Source organism: Cherax quadricarinatus, chromosome 59, assembly GCF_038502225.1.
Source record: "Cherax quadricarinatus isolate ZL_2023a chromosome 59, ASM3850222v1, whole genome shotgun sequence".
NCBI classification, from domain to species: domain Eukaryota; kingdom Metazoa; phylum Arthropoda; class Malacostraca; order Decapoda; family Parastacidae; genus Cherax; species Cherax quadricarinatus.
This window is the reverse complement of record NC_091350.1, coordinates 10,439,103-10,460,949: the sequence shown is the minus strand read 5'-3', so window position 1 is coordinate 10,460,949 and position 21,847 is coordinate 10,439,103. Positions and strand designations below refer to the sequence as shown.

At 37.7% G+C, this 21,847-nt stretch overlaps 1 protein-coding gene across 3 annotated transcripts in view; it reads left to right on the top strand.

Annotated features, from left to right (window-relative positions):
• Window positions 1–21,847, top strand: part of LOC128698798 (uncharacterized) — a 187,977-nt gene that overhangs the window by 130,554 nt on the left and 35,576 nt on the right. For 2 of the 3 annotated variants that reach the window (XM_070097715.1, XM_070097714.1), the window contains 7 exons: window positions 4,759–4,903; window positions 5,701–5,906; window positions 7,664–7,888; window positions 10,603–10,752; window positions 12,634–12,759; window positions 16,879–17,035; window positions 18,069–18,354. In XM_070097715.1, coding sequence (XP_069953816.1) covers window positions 4,759–4,903; window positions 5,701–5,906; window positions 7,664–7,888; window positions 10,603–10,752; window positions 12,634–12,759; window positions 16,879–17,035; window positions 18,069–18,354 — 1,295 coding nt within the window. The remainder of the gene's footprint in view (window positions 1–4,758; window positions 4,904–5,700; window positions 5,907–7,663; window positions 7,889–10,602; window positions 10,753–12,633; window positions 12,760–16,878; window positions 17,036–18,068; window positions 18,355–21,847) is intronic. The other variant, XM_070097716.1, reaches the window with a different exon arrangement.

Genomic DNA, 21,847 nt, shown 5'->3' with positions numbered 1-21,847 from the left:
TCTTCTTATAACACTTCTGCTTTGTAAAAACCTCTCATAAGCTACCTTTTTCTCTTTTATTACACCCTTTACTTCATCATTCCATCAATCACTTCTCTTTTCTCCTGCCCCCACCCTCCTATAACCACAAACTTCTGCCCCACATTCTAATACTGCATTTTTAAAACTATTCCAACCCTCTTCAACCCCCCCCCCCCACTACTCATCTTTGCACTAGCCCACCTTTCTGCCAATATATATATATATATATATATATATATATATATATATATATATATATATATATATATATATATATATATATATATATATATATATATATTTTTATTATCACACTGGCCGATTCCCACCAAGGCAGGGTGGCCTGAAAAAGAAAAACTTTCACCATCATTCACTCCATCACTGTCTTGCCAGAAGGGTGCTTTACACTACAGTTTTTAAACTGCAACATTAACACCCCTCCTTCAGAGTGCAGGCACTGTACTTCCCATCTCCAGGACTCAAGTCTGGCCTGCCGGTTTCCCTGAATCCCTTCATAAATGTTACTTTGCTCACACTCCAACAGCACGTCAAGTATTAAAAACCATTTGTCTCCATTCACTCCTATCAAACACGCTCACGCATGCCTGCTGGAAGTCCAAGCCCCTCGCACACAAAACCTCCTTTACCCCCTCCCTCCAACCTTTCCTAGGCCGACCCCTACCCCGCCTTCCTTCCACTACAGACTGATACACTCTTGAAGTCATTCTGTTTCGCTCCATTCTCTCTACATGTCCGAACCACCTCAACAACCCTTCCTCAGCCCTCTGGACAAGAGTTTTGGTAATCCCGCACCTCCTCCTAACTTCCAAACTACGAATTCTCTGCATTATATTCACACCACACATTGCCCTCAGACATGACATCTCCACTGCCTCCAGCCTTCTCCTCGCTGCAACATTCATCACCCATGCTTCACACCCATATAAGAGCGTTGGTAAAACTATACTCTCATACATTCCCCTCTTTGCCTCCAAGGACAAAGTTCTTTGTCTCCACAGACTCCTAAGTGCACCACTCACTCTTTTTCCCTCATCAATTCTATGATTCACCTCATCTTTCATAGACCCATCCACTGACACGTCCACTCCCAAATATCTGAATATGTTCACCTCCTCCATACTCTCTCCCTCCAATCTGATATCCAATCTTTCATCACCTAATCTTTTTGTTATCCTCATAACCTTACTCTTTCCTGTATTCACCTTTAATTTTCTTCTTTTGCACACCCTACCAAATTCATCCACCAATCTCTGCAACTTCTCTTCAGAATCTCCCAAGAGCACAGTGTCATCAGCAAAGAGCAGCTGTGACAACTCCCACTTTGTGTGTGATTCTTTATCTTTTAACTCCACGCCTCTTGCCAAGACCCTCGCATTTACTTCTCTTACAACCCCATCTATAAATATATTAAACAACCACGGTGACATCACACATCCTTGTCTAAGGCCTACTTTTACTTGGAAAAAATTTCCCTCTTTCCTACATACTCTAACTTGAGCCTCACTATCCTCGTAAAAACTCTTCACTGCTTTCAGTAACCTACCTCCTACACCATACACTTGCAACATCTGCCACATTGCACCCCTATCCACCCTGTCATACGCCTTTTCCAAATCCATAAATGCCACAAAGACCTCTTTAGCCTTATCTAAATACTGTTCACTTATATGTTTCACTGTAAACACCTGGTCCAAACACCCCCTACCTTTCCTAAAGCCTCCTTGTTCATCTGCTATCCTATTCTCCATCTTACTCTTAATTCTTTCAATTATAACTCTACCATACACTTTACCAGGTATACTCAACAGACTTATCCCCCTATAATTTTTGCACTCTCTTTTATCCCCTTTGCCTTTATACAAAGGAACTATGCATGCTCTCTGCCAATCCCTATGTACCTTACCCTCTTCCATACATTTATTAAATAATTGCACCAACCACTTCAAAACTATATCCCCACCTGCTTTTAACATTTCTATCTTTATCCCATCAATCCCGGCTGCCTTACCCCCTTTCATTTTACCTACTGCCTCACGAACTTCCCCCACACTCACAACTGGCTCTTCCTCACTCCTACAAGATGTTATTCCTCCTTGCCCTATACACGTAATCACAGCTTCCCTATCTTCATCAACATTTAACAATTCCTCAAAATATTCCCTCCATCTTCCCAATACCTCTAACTCTCCATTTAATAACTCTCCTCTCCTATTTTTAACTGACAAATCCATTTGTTCTCTAGGCTTTCTTAACTTGTTAATCTCACTCCAAAACTTTTTCTTATTTTCAACAAAATTTGTTGATAACATCTCACCCACTCTCTCATTTGCTCTCTTTTTACATTGCTTCACCACTCTCTTAACCTCTCTCTTTTTCTCCATATACTCTTCCCTCCTTGCATCACTTCTACTTTGTAAAAACTTCTCATATGCTAACTTTTTCTCCCTTACTACTCTCTTTACATCATCATTCCACCAATCGCTCCTCTTCCCTCCTGCACCCACTTTCCTGTAACCACAAACTTCTGCTGAACACTCTAACACTACATTTTTAAACCTACCCCATACCTCTTCGACCCCATTGCCTATGCTCTCATTAGCCCATCTATCCTCCAATAGCTGTTTATATCTTACCCTAACTGCCTCCTCTTTTAGTTTATAAACCTTCACCTCTCTCTTCCCTGATGCTTCTATTCTCCTTGTATCCCATCTACCTTTTACTCTCAGTGTAGCTACAACTAGAAAGTGATCTGATATATCTGTGGCCCCTCTATAAACATGTACATCCTGAAGTCTACTCAACAGTCTTTTATCTACCAATACATAATCCAACAAACTACTGTCATTTCGCCCTACATGATATCTTGTATACTTATTTATCCTCTTTTTCTTAAAATATGTATTACCTATAACTAAACCCCTTTCTATACAAAGTTCAATCAAAGGGCTCTCATTATCATTTACACCTGGCACTCCAAACTTACCTTTTTTTTTTTTCAACTAGTCGGCCGTCTCCCACCGAGGCAGGGTGACCCAAAAAAGAAAGAAAATCACCAAAAAGAAAATACTTTCATCATCATTAAACACTTTCACCACACTCACACATAATCACTGTTTTTGCAGTGGTGCTCAGAATACAACAGTTTAGAAGCATACACATATAAAGATACACAACATATCCCTCCAAACTGCCAATATCCCAAACCCCTCCTTTAAAGTGCAGGCATTGTACTTCCCATTTCCAGGACTCAAGTCCGACTATATGAAAATAACCGGTTTCCCTGAATCCCTTCACTAAATATTACCCTGCTCACACTCCAACAGATCGTCAGGTCCCAAGCACCATTCGTCTCCATTCTCTCCTATCTAACACACTCACGCACGCTTGCTGGAAGTCCAAGCCCCTTGCCCACAAAACCTCCTTTACCCCCTCTCTCCAACCCTTTCGAGGACGACCCCTACCCCACCTTCCTTACCCTATAGATTTATATGCTTTCCATGTCATTCTACTTTGATCCATTCTCTCTAAATGACCAAACCACCTCAACAACCCCTCTTCTGCCCTCTGACTAATACTTTTATTAACTCCACACCTTTTCCTAATTTCCACAAAGACTTATTTTCAAATTCATGAAGATAGACAGTAGTATAAGCCAACAAGCAGTACTTCAAAGGCACTTTACACAGGAAGACTTTATTTTACATTGTCTCACCCACTTAGGGCTTTTTCAGGTACAGTACTTAGTGTAGCTCCAGTGTGGATTGAAATGTCATAAATTTAAGATTTTCCTGGCTTAACTCTTAAACGGTCCAAAGAGATTGACGTTCAAATTCGTAGTGCTACAAAAGTAGATCTACTTTTTTTGCCTATTTTCAAATATGACAAAAAAAAAAATGTTGATAAAAGATTTTTTTACACGTTTTCAAATGTAAAACAGAAAAGAAGATCTACATTTTTTTACATACTTTCAGATGTTGAAAAAACGTATATATACGTTTGGACCATTTAAGGGTTAAAGTACTGTATCTTTAAATTACTAAATTGGTAAGTTTGCACCAAATTCACTACTGGTACACCAATTATTTGACCTCACATAATGCTCTTCATTATGTCTTCTTCTTCTTTGGCCACCTCCGTTTCCTCCTCCGCAGGGGTGTTAAGGGCCACTAACATTTTTTTCCTGTATTGCCCCTGCATTCCAATGTGTGAGGGGAAGTAATGCCCATACCTAGGTGATGAAAGGAAAGGTAACAAGAGTTCCCATTATAAATAGAAACAGAAACAAAAAGTTCCCAATTAATTCAGGTGGACCCCTTGCACATAACTCTTCATACAAACCAAAAAGACGCAGAATTTTTTACAGTTATATCTATTTGTATTCTAGTATCAATAGTTTTGTGTCTTTGAGAAAGAATAATAATGAAGTTTAGTTAAGATGTTTTCATTATGAAAAGACTAAATTTACAATATGCATTAGACTTTGTGTATATTGTAATATTTTGCATAGGTACTTCTTGAAAGTATTCCTAGGTTAGGTTAGGTAAAGCTTGCCAGGAAACAGAACAAGTGTTTCCTGATGTGGGTCTTATTCTTATGATGATCCACAGCTGGAGCTTTTAGTCATCTGACTGAGGTCTTCCGCTGGCTTACCGGCCCACCCCTTTAAAAATTATGGTTATAAATATAACCATTATAACTGGTCTTTTCTCTTTACAGTTGATATGGCCACTTCAATAAGTGATGTGCTGGCAGAGGGAGAGTGTATTTGTGACACACTCTTCTTGCTGCATTCATCGACTGATGCACCTTCTGAGACACTAGCAGCCCAAGCTAACTTGGTACACACAATTGCAGACAGCATGTAAGAATGTCATTGCTCTTTAATTTAATTTACTCTGGTAACACCTGGTCACTGAACACTGAGCCTTCATCTGTTTTATTTGTTCCTGTAGAGTGGCAGGTATTGTCAACATGTATTGTACAAAGATACTTGGTCTATTGTGAACTTTTGTTATGGATGATATTGATAAATATGACACATGTGCAATACCTGGGTATCTTCATTGCCAAAATGTTTTTACCTGTATAACTGATTTTTTCAGTCAAATGCAAAATAAAGTAACATTGAAGAGAGTAGAAGAGGTTGTCTTGAGGTAATCAGTCCCTCAGCCTTGGTAGGAGGCAGTCAGTCTTGCAAGCCTGTATTTGATTAAAGAATTTGAATAAATAGTTTAGATAACTGGCAAATGTCTCATTTTATCAAGATTGATGGACTGAACACATCAACTCCAGACTGAGGGACTGATTACCTCAAACTTCTCCTCAGTCACCTTTCTCTGCATTGGACTGAAGATGCCACTGGCTGGCAAAACATTTCCAGAATAAAGATACCCAGATGTTGCACAAATGTCTCATTTATTTGATTGAAGAAGTTTGCAACACAGGTAAAACATTTCATCAAATATAATTAAGAATTGCACATGTGTCCTATGGTAATAGTTTGTTTTGCGTTAAGTGTTTTTTGAACTACTGTATATATTTATTTGTTCCAGTTTATATATGTAAGAGTTTGATATTATGCAAGTTTTATAAGACTAAATATATTGTGCATGTATCTGTTTCTAAATTTAAATAACATCATTCTACGTTAAATTGTAGTATTTCAGAATCTACCAGGGTAAGCGTGTTGACGTATTCCGATTACACAGTCACCAAGTTATCTTTTGGAGATGGGGTCAATCGTTGTGCTCTGAGAAATGCATTCCATGACATGTCCCATGAGAGGTGGGGAACACGTATACAACCTGTGCTTAGAGAAGCATTTAAAAAATTCAGAAAATCCAAGGCCACCTGCAAAGTGATGTGTGAGTAATATGATGTTGAAGTTTGTTCTGAGGTTAATCTGTGTTGGGGTAGGATAGATGTAGAGTGAGGTGGGATTGGTATAAGTGGGTAGGTGTGGTATGTCTTCAGCTTAGAATGAGTGTGTGACTTAGATTAACATATCTAGCTTCAACCTAGGTAGTAGGTTGGTAGACAGCAACCACCCAGGGAGGTACTACCGTCCTGCCAAGTGAGTGTAAAACGAAAGCCTGTAATTGTCTTACATGATGGTAGGATTGCTGGTGTCCTTTTTTTCTGTCTCATATACATGCAAGATTTCAGGTACGTCTTGCTACTTCTACTTACACTTAGGTCACACTACACATACATGTACAAGCATATATATACACACCCCTCTGGGTTTTCTGCTATTTTCTCTCTAGTTCTTGTTCTTGTTTATTTCCTCTTATCTCCATGGGGAAGTGGAACAGAATTCTTCCTCCGTAAGCCATGCATGTTGTAAGAGGCGACTAAAATGCCGGGAGCAAGGGGCTAGTAACCCCTTCTCCTGTATAAATTACTAAATTTGAAAAGAGAAACTTTTGTTTTTCTTTTTGGGCCACCCTGCCTCGGTGGGATACGGCCAGTTTGTTGAAATATAAATAAATAAATATCTAGCTTCAAGGAGTGTGGGTCAAATGGGTGTGTAGGATGAGTGGGTGTGCAGGTCAAGTGGTTGCGTGGGTTATGTGAACGTGTGTAGGTTGAGATGAGTGAGTGGAAAATCGTGATCTACTGTGAAGGCTAGAAATAGCACAGGCCAGTAGGCCTGCTATGGTGGTCCTCTGTAATAGTGGTGAAATGGTACTTCCTGAATGCAATGGTGGCAAAATTCTTATATGATTTCTTAACACAGTTTTTTATTTTTTTTTAACAAGTCGGCCGTCTCCCACCGAGGCAGGGTGACCCAAAAAAAAAGAAAGAAAATCCCCAAAAAGAAAATACTTTCGTCATCATTCAACACTTTCACCACACTCACACATTATCACTGTTTTTGCAGAGGTGCTCAGAATACAACAGTTTAGAAGCATATACGTATAAAGATACACAACATATCCCTCCAAACTGCCAATATCCCAAACCCCTCCTTTATAGTGCAGGCATTGTACTTCCCATTTCCAGGACTCAAGTCGGACTATATGAAAATAACCGGTTTCCCTGAATCCCTTCACTAAATATTACCCTGCTCACACTCCAGTTATCCTAATTTATTGATTAAAGAAAAATAGCCCAGGTAGACTGCCTTACCCACAACACCATCTCATTGTTAAGCTGGTTGTCATGTGTGTGCATTTGTACTGACTCATATGTGGTTGAAGGGGTCGAGTCACAACTCCTGTGTGTGTAGGGGGAAATGTTAGTTAATGTTGTAGTATGTAATATCCTTTGCAATAAATGCTTTGTACAGGAGGGCCCCACACATATAACACCTTCTTTTTGGTGCTCCACGTTCTCATTGGCTTCAAATTGAGCCATTGTTCATTATAATCGATGTGCCGGCAATTGTCACAGGCGGGTGAAACAATGGCTCAGTTGAAAGCCAACAAAAACATGGAACATTGAAAATAGGTGCTGTATATGAGGTGACCCTCCTGTATATTGAAGACTTAACATTTATCTTAGAAACTGATTTAGTTCTGAAAATAAGCATTAGTGTTTCCCGCATTAGTTTAAATGATTGCTAACAAAATATGTAAATTAATTAGAGGATGCTGAAGCTTCTCTATGTATTCCTCAGTTTTGCCTATCTTTGGCTCCCTTGGGATGGAAGGAGCAGATGTAATTGAAGCTCAAAAGCTAAAAAAAATTGGTGTGAAGATTTTCATCCTCGAAGTGACACCGAAGCCCTTGGATGGCGTGATGGAGATGGCTTCCAAACGTGGCGATGGGCAGCCCTATTACTGGCGGGTGCCCCTGCGCATCTGGCCAACTATTGTTACGTATATGAAATACATGTCTGATGGTGAGAATGCCAGTCTTTTTAATGAGTTAGTGAAGCATTATAGGTATTAAATAAAGATATTGGTAATATAACTTTTCACCCATGACTGGGCTTTATCAAGTATCATACCTAATAAAGCCCAGTCTTGGGAAAAATGTATTAAAATCAATCTCTGTTACCAGTGTCTATAAATTCACTTGTTGACATGCCATTGTCTGCCTTTTATTGGTACGAGCCTATGAACTCCGACAAACATAAAGCCTGGCTACAGCTCCGGTTATTTTTTATTGGTTATGTTATACAGTGGACCCCCGGTTAACGATATTTTTTCATTCCAGAAGTATGTTCAGGTGCCAGTACTGACCGAATTTGTTCCCATAAGGAATATTGTGAAGTAGATTAGTCCATTTCAGACCCTCAAACATACACGTACAAATGCACTTACATAAATACACTTACATAATTGGTCGCATTGGGAGGTGATCGTTATGCGGGGGTCCACTGTATATACAATTAATGTCATAATACAGTAGTAGCAATATAATGTGAAACGTATCACAGGAGTTTCAAAGTTCTGAGACTACAGCCTCAGGTATGGTTATTAGACTTAGTTTACTGTATGTCTTTGATATGTCTCTTATTCCAAATAATGCAAGAGTGTCTAAAACATTTATTTTATATATTTTCTTTATACACTACAAAATAACATAGTTTGTGTAATAAAACATTGAAAGGTACAAAAGAAAGCCACTAGTATTCAATACATTTTGGGCAAATTAATCCTGATGCTTAAAAACTACTTAAGATAAGAGATTCTGAATAATGGAAATCTTATATGGACAAAAAAAAAAAAGTTTGAAATTTGTAAAATAACTTGCTCAGGTGAGCAACAATAAGTAAAATTTTTAATTTTGACTTGGGAAGCATACAGGTAAGCTATTCCAGCCTAATACCTGATAAATCAACTCTTGATGGTGTAAAAGTATGGTGCTTTTTATATTGTATTTCAGTTGGATTGTGACAAAGTACAGATTCGCATTGTGTGTGGGTGAGAGAGGGGCAGGGGGGTGAATGGGGAGAAACAGAAAAATTGTGTGAAGAATAGGGAAAGATCTTGTATGGGAACAGGAGATAATTTTTAGGAGGAGGAGAAAGAAAAAAAAAGTATGATGGTGGAAGGTAAAAATGCTTAGTGGGGTGTGAGTTAAAGAAAAAAGTTACCCTAAGTAATGGAAGCAGGAGGGGAAGGTACAGTGGAACTTCAAATATCGAACTTTCTTTGTTCCAGACGGCTGTTTGAGTGCCATTACCGAATTAATTTATTCCCATCAGGAAAAATATAAATTATATTAGTTCATTTCAGACCCTCAAAATTACATTTATAAAAGCACTTACAAAAGTATACTTACATTATTGGTCGACTTGGGAGCAGTTCGATATTTGAGGTTCCAATGTACTTTGTAGGAAAAGAGGAAGAGTTTTGTGAGGGGGTAATGTGAGGAAGAGTTTTGTGAGAGGGTAATGTGAGGAAGAGTTTTGTGAGGGGGTAATGTGGGGAAGAAAGGAATAAGAGTTTGGTGGGGAAAGACTAAATACTAAACTAGTGTTGATCATTCAGCGTAGATGGAGCTGGAGGCTGGATCTTTCATCTGATGATTGTGAGAGGAGGGAAAGAGATTAATTGGGAAAGGAGCAAATTAGAAGAATTTAGTGATCGTAGAGGAAAACAAATTTTTGGTTGGAGCAGATGCATATTACTCATCAAAATGGGTTAAAATTTAAATTTGTAATTTTCAGTATTCAGGAAATTCTGTAGTTCAGAGACTACAGTATAGATTTAAGGACTTGATAATGCATATAAACCATACTTAGAGATATGTTCTAAAGAAAAAGACCAAAAATAAATCTGATTTATATAGTAAACATCTCAGTATTGCCACATGTCAAAACTAGTACCTTTTTTCTGTACACATTTCTCTATTTTTGATAATTTAAATTACAGCTAACCCTCGATTTAGTGGATTAATAGAGGAGAGCAGGTAGCCGGTAATAGCCAGTGGCCATTGTTGTGGATAGAGATGAGATGTTTTGCTGTTATTGTAACAATAACTTTGTAATCATCAGACTTTGTCTGCTGTTTCCGAATCAATTAACCCAGCGGATTTTATCCCGTATTTTTGAAATCTGTTAAATTGAAGTTTTGTAATGATTTTGAAGCAACTATCATCCTCAAGATCTCACATCATCCCACACCACAAAGACAGTTGCCATTTCAACACACACACACATATACAGTACTTAGAGTACACTGTTGTTTACCAGGATACACTTTTGTGTTTGTCAGTATTGAAACAAAATTTAATGTGCTTACACAGTATCAGCGTCCTACCTTATTAAAATTTTCTTATACCATTTTAGATTATTATTTTAGTTTTTGCCACACGAGCCATCTTCCTCTAAGTTAGGGTGACAAAAAAAAAAGGGGGAAACACATTCACCATCGTTTATTCAACAGTTGTCTTGCCAGAAGGTCACAGACACAATTCAAATGACCCTTTTGAAATACAAAATCCATACCCTTCCTTCAGAGTGCAAGTACTGTATGTCTCACCTCCAAATACTCGTGTAACTATGTAGTATTTTCAAAATACTCTACAGTGCAGTGACGATCATCATTTTATTAGATGTAAATTTTTTGCATGAGTGTCTGTAGAAAAAATCTTTATTTTCCACAGAGCTTGAGGGGTGTACATCACAGGAGGACATCCCTGGTAAGTGTGTCAGTGCTGGTGGTGAATGCTTTAACAGCAGCACATGTCTCGGTGCAGGAATGGGTTGCGTCAGTGGCAGCTGCCAGCATCTCGAGTGTAGAGATAATTCCCAAGGTGAGCAAAAACCACTCTTGAATATCATTTGAGAATGTTTCTGATACTGTACCACTGAATTTGTAGAGCTATAATCTTTGCACTGTACATAGAAATTCTAAAATTCAATGCAAAATCCTTGAGTCAACTTTATGTACATTATGACCCAGTTTCAACATTGCACGAGGTCATTGAAAACCTGATGCTATCACTACCCATACCCTTGCTCTTGTATTAAGTTTTATCTAGTATAAACTTTTAATCCTGACGCATCGGAGATGCAAAATGAATACCTATCCTAGCCAGAATTTGATGTGTTAGTTATCCCTTAAACTGTCCAAACGTAGATCTACGTTTTCGCACATAGTGTTCCGACCTTGATTTTCTCCATAAGAAAGCATGTAAAAAAAACATAGATCTATGTTCGGAGCTCTATGCGAGCAAACGTAGATCTACCTTTGGACAGTTTAAAGGTTAATTCTTCATACAAGTGCTTTAGAGAGTAGGCAGGAGTGCTTAAGACAGTAGTGATATAATAATGATGAAAAAGTGTTGGTGATGCAGATTCGTCTGAAAGATAGCAGGATATTTTATGTGGTGAAGCAGTCTTAGTCTACAACAGCAAGATTTAACCCTTAAACTGTCCAAATGTAGATCTACGCTTTTTCAACATTTGAAAGTATGTAAAAAGCGTAGATTTTTTTTTTTTTTAATTTGAAAACGTGTAAAAAAACTTTGATCTACGTTTTTTTTGTTATCAAAAATATGTAAAAAAACGTAAATCTACTTTTGGAGCACTATGCATGTGAACGTAAATTTGTTTGGACAGTTTAAGGGTTAAGTACAGTTGTACATACCAAATTGTGTGGAGTGTGGAAATTAGGAGGAGGTGTGGAGTTACTAAAAGTATTAGTCAGAGGGCTGAAGAGGGGTTGCTGAGGTGGTTTGGTCATTTAGAGAGATTGGATCAAAGTAGAATGACTTGGAGAGCGTATAAATCTGTGGGGAAAGGAAGGAGGGGTAGGGGTCGTCCTCGAAAAGGTTGGAGGGAGGGGGTAAAAGAGGTTTTGTGGGCATGGGGCTTGAACTTCCAGGAAGCGTGTGTGAGCGTGTTAGATAGAAGTAAATGGAGACGAATGGTTTTTGGGACTTGACGAGCTGTTGGAGTGTGAGCAGGGTAACATCTAGTTAAGGGATTCACGGAAACTGGTTATTATAGATTTAGCCGGACTTGAGTCCTGGAAATGGGAAGTACAGTGCCTGCATTTTAAAGGAGGGGTCTGGGATATAGACAGTTTGGAGGGACTTCTAAACTGTCATATCTGAGCATCTCTGGAAAGACAATGATTATGTATGAGTGAGGTGAAAGTGTTGAATGATGATAAAAGTATTTTCTTTTTCTGGATTTTCTTTCTTTTTGGGTCACCCTGCCTCGGTGGGAGACGGCCAACTTGTTAAAAAAAAAAAATTAAATTTCACCCTGCCTTGGTAAGAAATGGCAGTGTTAAAAAAAAAATTTACATCTCCATGGGGAAGTGGAAAAGAATCCTTCCTTCAAGCCATGCGTGTTGTAAAAGGCTATTAAAATGCCGGGAGCAAAGGGCTAGTAACCTCTTCTCCTGTGTAAATTACTAAATGTTAAAAGAAAAAACTTTATACATTTCTTCTTGTTGGGTCACCCTGCCTAGGTGGGAGACAGCCAGTATATCTGGGTGCCTCTGCAAAGACGGTGATTATGTATGAGTGATGGTAAAAGTGTTGGCTGATAGTAAAAGTTTTTTTTCTTTCTTTTTGGGTCTTTTCTTTCTTTTGGGTCACCCTGCCTCTATGGGAGACGGCCGACGTGTTAAAAAAAATTACAGTATCTTTCACATTGATTATAACTTTATTTTAATCATACAGGATGTTGCACAGGCTCTAATCAGTATTGGTGTGGTGATGTGACAAATCATTGCACACCTGCTTCCAGCACTTGCGATGGACGAATTCAATGTATGAATGGAGCTGATGAGGACAATTGTTGGACAAGTAAGTTTTGAAAAGCTGTAAATTTAATAAATAAAAAATAAAAATGAAATAAAATAAAATTTTATTTCTTTGCTAAGATTACAAAGTGTGTTTACATTTCATAATTTGATTGGTATGAAGAAAGCCACTATCATGCCGAGGCATTTCGGGCAGACTTAACCTAGTACTTATAGATTACTTAAGCCTTAAGTCTACTTAAGTCTAATATATAATACTCATGTTGCAGGTCAGAGGACCATCTGAACTGTGATGTAGGCATGCTTTTGGCAAGACAATGATTGAATGAATGATGGTGAATGTATTTCCTCTTTTTTGGATCTTCCTACCTAGGTGGGACACAGCTTGTGTGTTAAAAAAAACAGTACTCATTTTTTACCAACATTCATGCCGATTTTTATTAAAGCTGAAAGAACTAAGTACAGGTCGGCCATCACTAATCCGGCAATCAGTTATCTGGTTCCATCAGTGATCCAGCACTAATTTCGGTAGCATAATTTAAAATTTCATCATTATACTGACTCAAATTTCTTCATTATACTGATTCAGAAATTGTACAGATGGTTGTAAATCCACAGCAGCAAGCCAGTGGAGGAGAAATTAGTGATGAAAATGAGGAAGATGTAGCAGATAAAGTCTTTATTGATAAGTTAATTAAGTGTATTCTAACCTAACCACTCTGTAATCCAGCAGACTCACTAATCTGCCACACTAAAGGTTCCAGTGATGCTAGATTAGTGATGACTGACCTGTATTGGTGAATGTGACAGTAGTGCAGCACTAGAGTTTACAAGTAATTTATAAGCATAAAAAGCCTAATACAGTGGACCCCCGGATTATGTAATTAATCCGTTCCAGAGAGAGTGACTTATCCAGAATATGACTTATTCCGAATTAATTTTCCCCATAAGAAATGTAATGGAAATCCAATTAATCTATTTCAGACACCCAAAAGTATTAAAAAAAATGTTTTCTACATGAAATATAAATTTACCTTCACAAAACAATGATACATGAAGAATAAAACAATAACATCACACTTACCTTTACTGAAGACATGGTGATGTATAGAAAATGGGAGGAGGGGAGAGGATGGAGAAGTTTACAATTGTTTGGAAGGGTGAATCCCCTTTCATAAAGTCTTCAGGTACCAAGTCCTTGTCCTGGGTTACTTCCTTTCTTTGTTTTTTAATGCCACTAGGACCAGTTTGAGAGTCACTGGACCCCTGTCGCTCAAAAAAGTGTTCCAGAGATGTCTGTTTCTGGCGTATATTGGGAATTGTGTTGGGAGACAGGACAAGATAGTCCTTCAATATGACACTAATATCAGCTCTATGGCTTATTTATCTAGCACAATTCATCTAATATGACATAATAAACAATATTAATAACATAGAAATACAATATATACTCTAGAATGAATAAAATATGGCATTAAGAATGTCACAAGTGGTGGTGTGTTGTTTGTTGTTGGGTGTATAAGGGCCACTGAAAGATAAGCTTTACATAGTGATGGTGAAGGTGGCAGCAAGAGGCAGCAGATATGGCGGTCTTAGTGATGGTGAAGGTGGCAGCAAGAGGCAGCAGAGATGGCGGTCTTAGTGATGGTGAAGGTGGCAGCAAGAGGCAGCAGAGATGGCGGTCTTGTCAGTCGCCCTATATACTTCCAACAACAGTGGAGGAGTCAGTTTCGTGCTGTCCTTTTTCTATCGATTAATCGCTTAACTTACTTGCTACACTGTTAATGCTACACTTTATCGCTGGCTGGCACTATAGCCTTTATCGACTCCTGCTGCTTTAGTATTGTACATATTGCAGAATCAGTGAAAAAAGCACGTTCTTCCCTCTCTCTGAGCCCTTTACCAAAGGGCTGGCTGGCACTAGAAGCTTTCTTTGGGCCCATGGTGGCTTATTTAGCAGTTACAAGCACTAAAAAGAATGGAATAATACAAAATGTATCATATGAACGCATGGGATCATCATCACTGGCTGGTAAACAATTGCACACTGGCTGTACATGGAGTGTCGGGGCCTCTAGGGCCGTGTGGATGCATTCCAGACAAATGACTTATACCGAGTTCAGTGACGTTCACTGAGCCAATATTTTGATGACAAAACAATTATTCTAAATATTACTTATTCTGATGATGACTTAATCCGGGGATCCACTGTACCATTGTTGAATGATGCCATAGGCTGACTTTAATTTATTATACAGTAAAATATCAACATTTCCTAATTGTGCATGCATGAGCGTGTTAGATAGGAGTGAATGGAGACGAATGGTATCTGGGACCTGACGAGCTGTTGGAGTGTGAGCAGGGTATTATTTAGTGAAGGGATTAAGGGAAACTGGTTATTTTATATAATCGGACTTGAGTCCTGGAAATGGGAAGTACAATACCTGCACTCTAAAGGAGAGGTTTGGGATATTGGCAGTTTGGAGAGATATATTGTGTATTTTTACATGTATATACTTCTAAACTGTTGTATTCTGGGCACCTCTGCAAAAACAGTGATTATGTGTGAGTGAGGTGAAAGTGTTGAATGATGATAAAAATATTTTCTTTTTGGGAATTTTCTTTCTTTTTGGGTCACCCTGCCTCGGTGGGAGATGGCCGACTTGTTGAAAAAAAAAATATATTAGTCTTTTTTGTTTTGACTTTCTAGGTGTGGAAGCTGCCCCTGCTCCTTTCCCAGAAGCTATGGATGGATATACGTATATAATATACTGTACAGTACTTTAAAGAATAAAAAGGCACAATACCATGACTAGAAAAATGCACAAATAACAAACACATAGAAGAAACTTATGATGACATTTCAGTCCGGTTTGGATTACTAACTAGTCACACACTTTGGATGATGTTTCAGTCCGACTTGGACTAATTAACCCCTTGAGGGTCCAGACCCCCCAATCTAAAAAGTGTCCATACAAAAAAACAAAAATTTCTTATGAAATGGTAAAAAAAATCTTTTTCTGAAGGTAATAAAACAAAAATTGTGAAATTTGATGGAAAATTGATGAAATTGTGGTTTTGCAAATTTTGCTGTGCCAGCAATATTTACGTATTGGAGATTTTGCCCACTTTGAGTCCTATTCTAGGCCAATTACATTGTTCCAGTAGACTAAATTCTTAGCTATTTCACTAGTATGTCTTCCATTTTATTGATTGAGCACAAGAAATCGCCCAGTCAACTAACTCAACTACCAAATAAAGTAATCAGAAATTGGTAATTTGGGCAAATTCACACATATTTCAAAATATGCCAGTTTCAAAATAGTCCAGAATAAACAGTGCAGGCATTCCTGGCACTAAAATAACATTTCCTCTGTTCATTAGTTATTTTCCCAGGCTTCTCTTATATTACACTTATTTTCTATTTTAAATTTTTATTCACACAAAAAATATAAGGTTTACTGTTATGCATTATTGTAATAATTGTATAAATAATGTCAGCATGTTTGTGAATGCATGTTAGACTGATTAGTTGGACGTGTATTAAACAAGCTATGTGATTTGTTTACTCTAGAATATTGTCAAAAATCAAATATTTCCACTACTTTGAGCCCAATTTCAACCTACTTCCAGTCCTGAAACCAATCAGAATCATCTCTACTTCAGTAATATATCTTCCTTTCTGTCAATTGATACCATGGAACCAAAAATAAAACCATAAAAGCTATCTGAAAATACACCACAAATTTTGCTCTTTTATACCAAAAACCCGGTCAGTTTTTTTTTCTTTATCATGCACTGCATGGGGCAGGACTCTTTTTATGTGGTGTACTCTCACCATACAGACTCATTCTCTCATATCTAGGCCAAAATTTACCCCTCACAGATTATCTAAGTTAGCTGAGCTCATAATGTAGTTCAACAGCACTGACCCAGAGTTCAAATCCTTAGAACTATGGCACTGACCCTCAAGGGGTTAACAGCTCAAGCCAGACCAAAACATCATTATAAATTTCTTTGTTCTATGTGTGAGTTAATTGTGTATTGTATAGTAATTTCTTTGATTGTCCCTATGTGATTAAATAATATTTTTTTGCATGTGTGGAAGGTAATATGCTGGAATAATACTGTGCTTAGTTTTATTTAATTTTTTCAACTTCAGAAAAATGCCCCGAGGAGAAAATTGTACGTTGCCAGAGTAGCACATTATGTCTGGATCTGATGGATCTGTGCGATGGTGAGCCAGCTTGCCCAGGAGGAGAGGACGAGGACCCACGCTTCTGTAGATCCTTCCCTTGTCCGAAGGATAGACCCTTTAGGTGAGTTGAAAATAAAATGATTGAATACAGTGCATTCCAACTTAAAAAATGAGTTGCTTTCCTGATGTTCCAACGTGTGAAGAAGGCTGTAATTCAAAATATATTTTGCAATAGAAAATAATGCAGTGGTATTAGTGGTGGTTATGGTTCACATATTCATCAGAGGGCATAGAGCATATTATAATTTTTTTCAAGCATCATGTAAAAAAAAGAATGTACTTTCTCATTCCTGTTTAGACAAAATTTTTAGATGTAGTGTTGCTTTATAAGTAGGTTTTCTGAAGAAAATTCAATTGCTGTACTATAAATACTCAAACAAGACCATTAAAGATTACATGGAAAAAATACAACATGTCTATGTCTGAGAAGGACTTTCAGCCACCAAAAGACTAAATTTTGTATGCCAAAAATTCTAACATCTATTCATGAGCGTGTTAGATAGGAGTGAATGGAGACAAATGGTTTTTGGGACATGATGAGCTGTTGGAGTGTGAGCAGGGTAATATTTAGTGAAGGGGTTCAGGGAAACTGGTTATTTTTATATAGCCGGACTTGAGTTCTGGAAATGGGAAGTACAATGCCTGCACTTTGAAGGAGGGGTTTGGGATATTGGCAGTTTGGAGGGATGTGTAATAGGGCAGTATATATATAATTGGGGCTCTGATGATATATTCTATATGGAGTTTATCATATTATTTCAGGTTACTTTTTTATATTGTATCTTTATATATGCTTCTAAACTGTTGTATCTGGGTGCCTCTGCAAAAACAGTGATTATGTATGAGCAAGGTGAAAGTGTTGAATGATGATGAAAGTGTTTTCGTTTTGGGGATTTTCTTTCTTTTTGGGTCACCCTGCCTAGGTGGGAGACGGCCGACTTGTTGAAAAAAAAAATAATTGAGGATCCTGAGATATATATTTCTTCCATTATCTTGTTCGTTTCTATAGTTGTCATGGATTGGTGCTGATTTATATAACTATTGTTTATTTTCACATATTCATTGCTTTTAAATGCACAAATTTTCACATGCAGGTGCCGAAGTGGAAAGTGCATTGAAAATCAAAACCTTTGTGATGGTGTCTTTAAGGATTGTGAAGAAGGTGAAGATGAGGACCTAGACTTCTGCAGTAGAGTACACGTCTGCCCCAGCACTCGGCCTTTCAAGTGTGACTATGGCAAATGTATTGCTGAAAAGATGTTATGTGACGGCTCATATAATTGTCTTGATGCAACAGATGAATTGGTATGTGGCGAAAAGAGTTGTCCTGCTGAACGGCCCTTCAAGTGCTTAAGTGGTCTTTGTATCAGCATGGATGAGGTACACCTGGTGCTGTTCTTTTCTCTGTCTTATTCTTAGTAGCACATAAAAGACACTTTTAAGCTATATGCTACAGTATTGAATTAGTAAACATTAGATATTTAAATCATTGTCTTGAACTTATGCATGGAATCACTGAATGAGAATCATGATCCTCAAAACTTTTGAGAACGAGTTAAAGTATCTTGTAGTTTCAGCATAAATTTGAAGTATTATACACATTACACAGTGTGCTGTTTAGTCAGCTCTCTTGTAAACCTCTATATAGTATGACTTTTTTGTAAATGTAATTAAAAAAGTACATCAAAAATTTATAGGTAGTAGGTTGGTAGACAGCAACCACCCAGGGAAGTACTACCGTCCTGCCAGATGACTGTGAAACAGAAACCTGTAACTGTTTGGCATGATGGTGGGATTGCTGGTGTCTTTTTTCTGTCTCATAAACACACTAGATAACAGGGATATCTTGCTACTCCTACTTACACTTACTTTGGTCACACTTCACAAACACGCACATGCATGTATACAGGAAGGCCCCGCTTTATGGCGTTTCACTTTACGGCGTTCCGCTAATACGGTCATTTCAAATTATGACCAAAACTCGCTATACGGCTCCCCCCACCTGACTTTCTAATATGGTCACCGCGCCCCACCTTGTTTGTTTTCATTCTTTGTGAGCTCAGTAAGCACTAAGTCTCTCCATTTTGTCTGGAAACTCCAAAATTTCAAATGTTTTTAAAAGTTATTTCATATTTTATATATACTCTGATAATTATACTTATGTATACCTGTACTTAAATAAACTTACATACTGTGCTGGCATGCAGGTACACATTAAAATCAGTAAGAGTGTCTTATGTCTCCAGACATCATATTAGTAATGATAATAATAATCATCGAGTCTCATTTAAATGTCGTATATTACATTAAATACACATTTTCATTAATCCATCTATGATATTTTTTCAAAATTATATAATAAACACGATACATAACATAAAAAGATGTTAAATACACCCCACAATAGAATAAATAAACATAAATATGAGATGTGGTAGCAGACGACTTGCACAAGTGATGCCATATTAGAAATGCTAATTTTTTTTTTTTTTTTTTTTCAACAAGTCGGCCGTCTCCCACCGAGGCAGGGTGACCCAAAAAAAAGAAAGAAAATCAGTCTTATTAAATGTTGTATATTACGTTAATATACACATTTTCATTAATCCATCCATAATATTTTTTTCAAAATTATATAATAAACACGATACATAACATAAAAAGATGATAAATACACCCTACAATGGAATAAATAAACATAAATATGAGATGTCGTAGCCAGATAACTTGTACAAGTGATGCCAAGAATAACATTTTCTCTAATCTAACATAAGAGAAAATGTGTTACTGGGGGTAACTGTAGAAAATTATTCCTTTCGTATGTATGTAAGTAAGTTTATTCAGGTATACACAAATACAGTTACATAGATTATCATACATAACAACATATGTGTAGAGAACCTAGGATAACCCAAAAAAGTCAGAGTGACTTATTTCCATTGCCTTCACTCAGAGCATCATTTCTTCTCAAAATGATGTTACATGAGAATGGGAGTGTTCTTCTTTATTTATTCTACCGTATCAGTGTAGAGACAACCTGTACACAATGTAACTTGTACACAAACCAGACGCGTACACTTCGTTTACAAAACTTACCTTCGCCTGGTTTCTTTACATAACTCTGCGCCTGTACTCTCTCATGCACTCATTGTTTCTCTCTCTCATTTATTCGTTTTATCTCATTTACTTACTCCTGACCCTACATTAAGACTACAAATATTTTAAGGTAAGTAATGAGTGAACTGTATATACATTTTATCGCTCTGGGATGCTTAAATATCATAGAATATATGTGTGGGTGGGTTGGCCTGGTATGGTAGCCCGGCTGACTACCATACATACCACACTTGATTTTTTACAATAAATACTACTCATCTCACCCTATATTTTAAGGTAAGTAATGAGTGAACTGTATATACATTTTATCGCTCTGGGATGCTTAAATATCGTAGAATTGTATGTGTGGGTGGGGTGGCGTGGTATGGTAGCCTGGCTGACTACCATACATACCACACTTGATTTCTTACAATAAATACTACTTGTCTCACCCTAGATTAAGACTATAAATATTTTAAGGTAAGTAATGAGTGCACTATGTGTGTATTGTACTTTTTATTGTTTTTTGATGCCTGGTTCTATTGCTAACTTAATATATGTTAGTGTAAACTTGTTATCTAGTGTTTGTATGCATTTGTAAGTGGAAAAAAAGGGTGTTCCACTTTACGGCGGTTTCCGCTTTACGACGGTAGCCTGGAACCTAACCAGCCGTATAAGTGGGGCCTTCCTGTAAGCCATGCGTGTCGTATGAGGCGACTAAAATGCCGGGAGCAATGGGCTAGTAACCCCTTCTCCTGTATACATTTACTAAAAAAGAGAAGAAGAAAAACTTTATAAAACTGGGATGCTTAAATGTGCGTGGATGTAGTGCGGATGACAAGAAACAGATGATTGCTGATGTTATGAATGAAAAGAAGTTGGATGTCCTGGCTCTAAGCGAAACAAAGCTGAAGGGGGTAGGAGAGTTTCAGTGGGGGGAAATAAATGGGATTAAATCTGAAGTATCTGAGAGAGTTAGAGCAAAGGAAGGGGTAGCAGTAATGTTAAATGATCAGTTATGGAAGGAGAAAAGAGAATATGAATGTGTAAATTCAAGAATTATGTGGATTAAAGTAAAGGTTGGATGAGAGAAGTGGGTCATAATAAGCGTGTATGCACCTGGAGAAGAGAGGAATGCAGAGGAGAGAGAGAGATTTTGGGAGATGTTAAGTGAATGTATAGGAGCCTTTGAACCAAGTGAGAGAGTAGTTGTGGTGGGGGACCTGAATGCTAAAGTAGGAGAAACTTTTAGAGAGGGTGTGGTAGGTAAGTTTGGGGTGCCAGGTGTAAATGATAATGGGAGCCCTTTGATTGAACTTTGTATAGAAAGGGGTTTAGTTATAGGTAATACATATTTTAAGAAAAAGAGGATAAATAAGTATACACGATATGATGTAGGGCGAAATGACAGTAGTTTGTTGGATTATGTATTGGTAGATAAAAGACTGTTGAGTAGACTTCAGGATGTACATGTTTATAGAGGGGCCACAGATATATCAGATCACTTTCTAGTTGTAGCTACACTGAGAGTAAAAGGTAGATGGGATACAAGGAGAATAGAAGCATCAGGGAAGAGAGAGGTGAAGGTTTATAAACTAAAAAAGGAGACAGTTAGGGTAAGATATAAACAGCTATTGGAGGATAGATGGGCTAATGAGAGCATAGGCAATGGGGTCGAAGAGGTATGGGGTAGGTTTAAAAATGTAGTGTTAGAGTGTTCAGCAGAAGTTTGTGGTTACAGGAAAGTGGGTGCAGGAGGGAAGAGGAGCGATTGGTGGAA